General features: G+C 38.3%; 1 protein-coding gene across 1 annotated transcript in view; it reads left to right on the top strand.

Moving 5' to 3' along the window:
- The first annotated feature begins 420 nt into the window (after positions 1-420).
- The window catches only part of opcml (opioid binding protein/cell adhesion molecule-like), a 176,969-nt gene continuing 167,402 nt past the window's right edge, over positions 421-9,987 (top strand). The window contains exon 1 of the mRNA XM_055208256.2: positions 421-711. Within this exon, the coding sequence (XP_055064231.2) occupies positions 651-711 (61 nt within the window). The 5' untranslated portion in view covers positions 421-650. The remainder of the gene's footprint in view (positions 712-9,987) is intronic.

Here is a 9,987-nt window from a genome sequence, read left to right as displayed (position 1 = left end):
AAGCCAGATATTTACAATGAACGCCCAAGGTCACCTTGTGAGTTTTGTCAGAACAGCGATGACTATCACAGCAATGGGACTTCAATGCCTTGGCAAAGACCCAATACTCAATCTTGACAGCAAGCAATTACATAGAAAATAAATAAAAAATGCTTGATCTATAAATAGTAGCACTGTAATGTGAAAAACTGCAGCATGTCTATCAGTTTATGGTGACACAGACCCTACATTTGGAGGCTGCCCACCAGTTTTATTGAAGCTACAGCTTTCTCATCTTGCAGAGCTTAGCGTTAGTGGTCTAGGACAAGCGTGAAAAGAGACACGCCTCCTACTAAGAAGCATTTTACGCTCCTGGCCAATCAGAGTTCGGAGGAGGCGGGCCTTCGCTTTATGCCTGCCTGCTGAGAGCTCTCGGCTTGTGAAAATAATCAATGGGAACGCAGTCTCTCTGCCGCTTTAACTTGTGCTGGATTTAAATTGCCCCTCCACTCCATGCCCGTTCAAGGGTGAAAACAAGCCGTTCGCTGTCGTAATTGCACGGGTGATAAAAGAAGCAGCAAAAAGATCACAGGTGGTTGTTCGTCTGTTCAGAAGAGCAGAGAGGGAAAGGAAGAAATACCAGAAGCTGTGACTGAAAAACAGTTTGAAGAATGTGCAACCCTGTCTGCTTCATCTTGGTCGTTTGGCTGATTGCTCTGCTTGTGTATCCAGGTACTGTCACCATCATGCATGCTGAAGCTGAAATTTGCATGAATGTAAAATGGGATGGTGGTCACGTTTTTAGTAAGCACAGAGGATGCTAAATGTGATTAAAGTTACGAGAAGTGTGCAGCACAGAGCAATAGAGGATTGCTTTGAGGCTGGATGCTTCAGTGGTCTCGTGCGGTGCGGGGGTGATTTTGTCAAAGCAGCGTCCCAGAGGAATGTCTAAACTCACTTCAGGTAGCCTAATACATATTGACGGTGGAGGCGAAGTGAGCAGAGTTAGGAGAAGACATCACGCAGATTCCATTTACTCGCATTCACGAGTGCTCTTCTGACATTTAAAGACGCTTATAGCGGAAATTGAAATGTGTTTTGTTCATTACATGGCTTTTAAGAGATATCTATTTCTTTTCTGTAGAGGAAAGTACTTTTGTAAACAGAAAGCATTTACTTATTCATGAGCAATGAAAGCACCCATTACATGCTTTTATGTGATACTCGATGTGATTTTATGCATGTGATTTCGAAATCTCAAGGTGAGAGGAAAAACAAGATTGTTATCCTTGGGAAAACATATTGGTATTTTAAGCCGCAGGTACGTTGTAAGCATACAACAGATGCAACAACCCTCCCAAAAACGAATGAATTTGAGTGGTCGAAATAATTGAAATTTTAACCTGATTCAATATGTGACACCAGAAACACGCACACAGATCAATATTTCATTTTAAAAGCAGTAACCTTGGTTTCATTGTCAGTAACCTGTTGTGAAAAAGAATAGCTGAGGGGTCAGACAAATATTAGGGTCATTATTTCATTTTAGAAAAGGTCAGATGATTTAATAGACTACTTTTTTTTTCAGGTTGCCTCATTAATGGACTCAGCTGGCGCTTTATAGATGTAAATAATAAACTCTGAAGTGAAGCAAACAGTTTGATACTTTTAATCACAGGTGGTTGTTTGCTTTGACTTAATTAGCGAACTGCCAATATGCGTTGGCCAAGCATCAAAGTGCAGCTTGTGTTTGATCACAGTCAGGCCCTAAGCTGTGATTTCATTTTATAATCAACGGGAAAATGTATATAATTAAGAGTTTTTAAGAACACCTGTATGGATCCAAGTTATTGTTTCGCAAGCCAAATATCAAGTCTGCTCAGCTTTGAAGTAGGATACAAACTTTACACGCTAGACTTTTTCCATTATAGTCATGTATGATAAATATATTTACTTTTCCTACACGTTTAGAAAAAAAGCTGTCACTGGGGTGGTACCCTATTAAAAAGTACACCTTTGTATCTAAAGGGTGCGTATTGGTATGTCTATCTGTACCTACATTATACATATTAGGACCTTTCTAAAGGGTACTATCCAAGTGACAGCGTTTGTACCATTTTTCCTAACAGTGTTCAAACATCTGTGATTTTCAAGAAGAAAAATGTTCTACCATAAAAATCTGACTTTTTCCATGTTTAAGTGCTATAATTGGGTCCCCAGAGCTTCTATCAAGCTAGAAAATGTGAAAAGAACAACTGAGTAACTTAGTTTTGGTAAACCATTCTATGCAAGCACGTGAAAAATTTGTTCATTGAAATGTGGCTCCCCTTGTGATGTCAGAAGGGGATCTTATTATAATAATACCGCCCCTTAATCTGCACTATCCAACCATGGCACTGCCATTTAGTGTAGAGAGAAAGAGGATTGACCACACAATTGAGTTTCAAATAAAAAACCACCATCATTGTGATCATTGTTTGCATTTCTTCAGCTAATTTGCATTTTAAAGGACACACCCCAAACAGCAAATTTTTGCTCGCACCTACAAAGTGGCAATTTAGGTGTAATAAATTATTTTTATGGTATTTTGAGCTAAAACTTCACATTATGTACTCTGGGGACACCAACGATTTATTTTGCTTTTTAAAAAGTCTTTTAAAAGTCCCATTGTCCTATTTAAAAGAACAAATTATATCATAATATGGTCCTACATTTTACATTGAAAGTAGCTTCCATGTTGTTACTACACTACAGAATTAGAGGTACTCTTTAAAGCATTAACTTTGTGTCCTGCTAATTTTTAGCTTTAGTTGAATAGTGCGTGTTTTCGTGGCAATCGCGGCGCCCAATTTGCGTCATTTGCATCGCCCCGTGCGAGGAAGCGTCTGATCGCGTCTTTGCATTGACTTGTAATCTACTCACGCAAATCGTTGAACTCGCATCTGGTGTGAACCCACAGTAAAAGTGGTTCACTGGCTAGTAATCATTGACCACTTTAAGTGATATACAGTATAGCACCTATACAGTAGCACCTATAGTTGTGATATAGCATCACTTATGGTCCTACAAAAGCTGTCACTGGGGCGCTACCCTTTCAAAAAGGGTCCATACCCTTTTCTAAAGAGTCCATATTACTACTTCAAAGGTACATATTTGTACCAAAAGTATTCTTATCTGTACTTAAAAGGTACAGATTAGGACCTTTTTAAGGGTACCATTCCAGTGACACCTATGGACCATTTTATTCTGAGAGTGTACAGTAGTTGGTGTATCTAACCTGCATTTTACATTGAATGCATTTGACAAACACTTTTATTCACATTCTCTGGGAATCAAGCCCATAACCTTTGTGCTGCTCTATTAAACTGAGCAACAGGAACACATTTTTAGTATTTGACCACCAGTGGTTTCCATTACATGTTTATGTTTCAAGAATTTAATTAAAAACATGAATCCATTTGAAGCGTGACATTTTTAAAGACTTGGTAGCCTATATTTCTGAACAGTAAACTTTTAAGCACCATTTAAGTTTATTTCAAACACTGGCACACGATCCTTGTTGCAACTTTAAGGCCATTGAGATTGTTGCACACGGTAGATTTATTGTCAGCTACAAACAATAAGTAATTCATTATGATTGACAGCTCAGTGCTTCTGGAAACTCGTGTTTGCTCCCTCAGCCTTTTGAGGCATAATGAGCCTTGAAATAGCATCATTCAGACACTCAGAAACATCTTATAGAATCGCTCCAGATAGAAGCTGATGCTAATATGCAGCAAACAAAATGCAGATTACGATATCAAAGATGTTGACGACGCAAATAACATGAGATTGGTCAGGAAAGCACTCGACCTGTTAGAGTCGTCTTCGGTGTCCCAACTTTGGATGATCAAATGACTTCAGAAGTTCTCAATGACACTATGCTGCGCAATATATCGCAATAGCTGTTGGCTCTTTGGTTACAATGTCTGATTTTGTATTAATGGATCTATTAATCAAAGTGGCAGGTAAAGGACCCTTTAGTTCAAACGTGCGTTCTCGCTGTTCTGCTTTCCGCTTGGGTTCTCATGATGACAGGGATCTTTTGTTCATCACCGACAGTGGAACGAACGAGCGTAAAGTGTATTAGAGAAGCTTCTCTGATCTCCCAGATAAACCCCTTAAGGCAGGATAACACTACACGACTTAAAATCTCAGCAGATTTTGGCTCTAGTGGGACCTGTATGCGTACTGGGAAAATTAGATAGTTTTGTAAGTTAAGACTTTAGTAGCCAAAGCTGCTAAAGCTGTTTAGATATGACAATGGATAAAAAAATGCGACCTTAGTGTTGCCATCATTATTTTGGAGGGACACTCCACTTTTTTGGAAAATAGGCTCATTCTCCAGCTCCCCTAGAGTTAAACATTTGATTTTTACAGTTTTGGAGTCCATTCAGCCGATCTCCGGCTCTGGCCGTACCACTTTTAGCATAGCTTAGCACAATCCATTGAATCTGATTAGACCAGGGGTGTCAAACTCAATTTAATCGCGGGCCACATCAGCCTTACGGTTAATCTCAAAGGGCCGGTTGTATTTGAACGACTGTGTGAATGTATCAACTCTTTTATTACTGTACATTGCATAATTTTCTCTGCATTTGCTTACTATTGGTTTTGTTAATAACTCAATTAATACCTAGCTTTGAAAGTAGAAGCCCAGGCAAATAATGACAAAGTGTATAGAGTACAACTATTCTACAGATTATTTTAAAAATAACTGTGGTGACATAAACACATGTTGTGTGTGAGTACCATACACTCAAAATGTTATGTTATCCTTCATTGTGCAGGTAAGAAAATGAGAGGCATTTTAAAATACTGATCTGTTTTACAATCTCCACCACAATATGCATTATTAGACACATATACTCTGTCTTGTCATTTCTTGCCCTCTTTACAAAAAAGCTGTGATTTTTTTACCTGGCTTTGAGTGTCTGATTGACTGTCTCATGAGTTCAGTGTTGTAGGCTACAGATCAAGAGTTTCAATCGTTTATTAAAAGTAATCGATTCAGATGAGTCATTAGTTCGCGGATTTAGCGGGAATAGACGCGTTGTAAACTAATCCCAGCTGGGCATCGCGAAACATTTCTGTACACGAGACGGAAAACATTTCCTCGCTGGATCCGCGTGAGCGTGCGCGAGAGAGGGAGAGAAAGCACGAGCAGATACTGTCCGTTTCCATATGCGGAGGTCGCATAGGCAGCGTCATCAAGCCTGGTTTATTTAAGTTAACTGACCATTACATTCGCAAGTCATACGCATATTACAACTATTTACTATAAACAAAGAATAATATTTAACTTTATAATTGGTAATATTCTGAAACAAGACAGTCTTGATGACGTATGCAGCCTGGAAATGCGACCTCCGGAGGCTGCAGCGTTCGCATTCAGACACGCCCACTCTAGTAGTGTGCGCGTGCGGGGCACTGCACGTTCTTTCTCATGCAATCATCAACATTATCAACATAATTACATTACAAAAAGACTTTGGCGCGACAAAAATTAGTTTTGGTGGCTGCAAAAAAATCAATGTAGGAAATAACCTGCAAAAAATAAAACTTATAATAACAATAAAATAATCTGTAAACTCTCGCGGGCCACATAATTAGCATCATTCGTAAACTCTCGCGGGCCAGATGAAATTAGGGTGCGGGCCAGATTTGGCCCGCGGGCCTTGAGTTTGACACCCCTGGATTAGACCATTAGCATCACGCTCAAAAATTACCAAAGAGTTTCAATATTTTTCCTATTTAAAGTTTGACTCTTCTGTAGTTACATCGTGTACTAAGAGTGACGGAAAATTAAAAGTTGTGATTTTCTAGGCCGATATGTCTAGGAACTATACTCTCATTCCGGCGTATTAATCAAGGAATTTGCTGCCGTACCATGACTACATCAGGCGCAATGATATTATGCAGCACTCGTAAATAGTCCCCTTGATAACTTTTAATAGCAGGGGACTATTTTCAGGCAGTGCGTAATATCACTACGCCTGCTGCAGCCGTGATACGGCAGCAAAGTCCTTAATTATTACGCCGGAATCGGCCTAAAAAATCACAACTTTTAATTTTCCATCGGTCTTAGTACACGATGTTACTAAAGAAGAGTCAAGTTTTAAATAGGAAAGATATAAAAACTTGGGTTTTTTTGAGCACGATGCTAACGGTCTAATCAGATTTAATGGATTATGCTAAGCTATGCTAAAAGTGCTAGTGCCAGAGCCCGAGATCGGCTGAATGGATTCCAAAACTGTAAAAATCAAATGTTTAGCTCTAGGAGAGCTGGAAAATGAGTATATTTCCAAAAAAATATAAAATTTTATTTTATAATTTTTTGCTATCTTGGGTCAAATATGGACATTTTCTAAGTTAATTTAAACTAATGGTCTTCACATTATGGGTGATTTTATGTAAAAAAAAAACAGTAAATCAAATAAAAGGTTAAAGCAAACCAGCATTTTATAAGGTGTAGGATGCACTTTGTTCCAAATATACCCCCTTTTTTAAAGAATTTAAGTCTTCAAAAATTGCAATATTTTTGGTCAACGCACGATTGCACAAAACACAACACTCAGTATGTCACCCATTGCCCTCCTGTGAAGTAGTTGGTATGCTCTGAGAGTGTTGTCTAATGCCCCTGTTCTACCGGCTGTCATTTAAAATAATGTTTGTGTGACCTTGCCAGAGGTGGTGAGCACCCCATGACAGATTTACCCCTACTTTCCTCTGACTCACCTCGGCACGGGCATGTATGTTTTATGTGCGCATAAGTGGTAATTCGGTAAGCTCAGCAAAAATGCGGAGAAGCAAATAGCATTGCCCCAGCCCATACCTACTATGGACAGATAAACATTTGTTCACTCATCCTTGCACAGCACAGGCCTGAAGGGGAGGGGATGCAGGCGAGCCAGGCAGGCTTGCCGCAGAGTCTGGTGTCCATATGCCAAATGGAAGGCTGGTGCCCTTCAAGAGCAGCATGCTTTGTTGAGCACTGGTCATTTGGTGCCCAATGCACTTGGTTGGTTACGGCTTGGGTGGGATGATTTCAGGCCTTGTTGAGGTTCGAGCATATGGGGGATTGTTGTGGGTATTGCTTGCTTGGCTTTTAAAAGTTACGTTTTACATTTAGGCATTTGGCAAAGCGACTTATTTTGTATTTTGATAATATATCAGTATGTGTTGCTTTGGACTCCAACCCATAACCTTTGCGCTGCTGATGCAATGCTTAATGTTTTAAAAGTTTAATGTGCATAAGCCTATGCAAAAAAAATTGTAATGTGGAAAAGTTTCAGTTAAACCATATAATTAAATACATGATCCCCTGGTTTCACAGACAAGGCTTAAGGCTATCCTAGACTAAGACACGTGTTTGAGCTGTCTCAACCTGAAAATAACTTGCACTGACAGATCTTAAAATATGCCAGTGCCACTGATTTGTCTCAAGATACACATCAGTGAATTTTTTTTCTAAGGCAATTTTAGTAAAGATGCTTAAACGTCTTTATTAAACTAAGGCCTAGTCCTGGCTTTAGCTAAGCCTTGTCTGTGAAAAACTTCATACACCATAGTTCAAGGACAGCCGGAGTAGGTCTAGCTAGAGATGTTAGATCACTGGCAAAAGAAAAACAAACAAACCAACCAAGAGCGATAGCCAGATTACTTAGGCACTTCTTTAAGCCAATATTCAATTTACAGAGATGGCGCGGAAGAACATACAGACAAACTATGAAAAAGCTTATTAAATGGCAGCAGTAAAAGCAATGCTGATTAAAATCGATGCATGGCTGCAAACAGCACGAAAGTCACCTTGTTGGTTGCTGATGTGTTTATTTCTCCGAGCATATTTCAATAAAATCCATTATCGTGTTTTTGCCACCGTCTATTAATATCAATATGGAAGGATGTTAAATTTGATGTTAAATTAATCTGTAGGTCTGGTTGATGCTTGCAAGCTGTCCGCACGGGTTGCTTACCTTAGGCACTTAACAGAAGGCCACCTTTCCATCTGTTAACAAAGCATCTTGGAATGACATGAGTGGTGTTTGTACCAATACATTTTATAGATGGCCTTGTCCTATTTTCAAAATTCACATGGCATGTGAAAACTTTGGTAAAGGTATTTTTAGTAATTTTAGTAGTATACTATAAAATCGTCCTAAAATATAAACAGACAAACACAGTTCTTGGGTTAGATAAACGCAGAAAAAGTTTATGTTTTAAACATAAATGTCAGCATTTTTGGTTGTAACAACCCAGCACTGTAAAAAAAGTCCTTGTTGCACTTACATTTTTAAGCTTAATCAACTTGAATTTTTAATTCATTTCAACTTTCTTGACTAGTGAGGAATTGCTATAAAAAATAAAGTTAAATTAGCTCTTAAAGAGGACTTATCATGAACATCTGCTAGTCTTTCCAGAAAAACTCAGTTTATTTGTGATTGTTGCGGGCAAAAATCCTTGATCTTGCGCACGTTTTCTTAAAAAATGCGATGGAATATGCGGGATATTTATGCAATTTTATGAGATGAAATTGTGGGAACTTGCAAAAACTGTTTGCAGCTTTTCATTGATGTTCACATTTCGTAATTACGTCACTTCTTAACATTCCCATGACACGAGGGGACATGGCTGCGCATATGTGAAGTAAATGTAAAAATTTTCTACTTTATGTTAAGATATATATGACTTTTTGCTACGAAAATGCGAGGATTATGAAATCATGTAAGCCCTGCATATTTTGCGAGCAGAAATCTGCAATTTATGCGGCGAAACTGCGGCGTATTTAAGAAAAAACGCCCCCCGCAGACTTTGGCTGATTATGCATTGAATCATGCGATCGCATAATCGCATTTTTCTGGAGGGACTGATATTTGGGTCCCCATTCCTTCTATCAACCTAGAAAATGTGAGAAAGATCAACCCAGTAACTTATTTTTGGTGAACCATTCTCTGCAAGCATGTGAAAAAATAGGTCATTGACATTTGGCTCCCCCTGTGATGTCAGAAGGGGATAATACCACCCCCTAATCTGCATTATCCAACCACGGCACTGCCATTTAGCGCAGAGATCAGCTCATTTGCATTTAAAAGGACACCCAAAATGGCACATTTTTGCTAACACCAATATACAAAGTGGCAATTTAAACATTTTATAATAAATTATCTATGGATTTTTTTAGCTAGAACTTCACATACGTACTCTTATTTTACATCTTAAAAAAGTCTTGTGAAATGTCCCCTTTAAGTTATTTCAACTTTATTTTTATAATTTCAAGCAACTCCTCACTAGTCAAGAAAATGAAAATAATTGTAATTTCAAGTTGATTAAGCATAAAAATGTAAGTGCAACAACAAATCTTTATGGTGTAGGTTAAATTACAACCCAGTGGGTTGGGTTTGTCCCTTTATGACCCAACGCTGGGTTAAAAATAATCTGGCATTTTTTGATGACTCTTCTTGCACTTTGTGCAAATTGTTGCCTATCCAAATGCTCACTTATGTCTTTCTCCATATACTATCTGAAACGGATAAAATTCAGCTGTTTGGCTCATCAAGCGAATTAATGGGCTCTTTAATGTTCAGTATTCATAATCATTCGATTACTGTTACAACTGGTTTGTTAAGCAACAAATTACGTGTTTGGAGCTCAAAATCAGATTTAACCAAGTGTTGTGTGTATCTTTGCTTTTTTGCCTTTTTTCACTTGCATTAAGTTTATGGAAATATGTTTACCCTTTCTATTTCAGCTGGTCTTAAACAGGACATTTCACAAGACTTTTTTAAGATGTCAAATAAACATTTGGTGTCCCCAGAGTATGTATGTGAAATTCTAGCTCAAAATACTAAATAGATCATTTATTACACCATTGCCAGTTTGTAACTGTAAGCAAAAATGTGCCGTTTTTAGGTATCCTTTAAATGGATCTCTGCACTAAATTGCAGTGCTGTGGTTGGATAGTGCAGATTA

The sequence above is a fragment of the Misgurnus anguillicaudatus genome, chromosome 12, assembly GCF_027580225.2.
Source record: "Misgurnus anguillicaudatus chromosome 12, ASM2758022v2, whole genome shotgun sequence".
NCBI classification, from domain to species: Eukaryota; Metazoa; Chordata; class Actinopteri; order Cypriniformes; family Cobitidae; genus Misgurnus; species Misgurnus anguillicaudatus.
The sequence above is the reverse complement of the archived record's forward strand: the minus strand, read 5'-3'. Positions and strand labels throughout refer to the sequence as shown.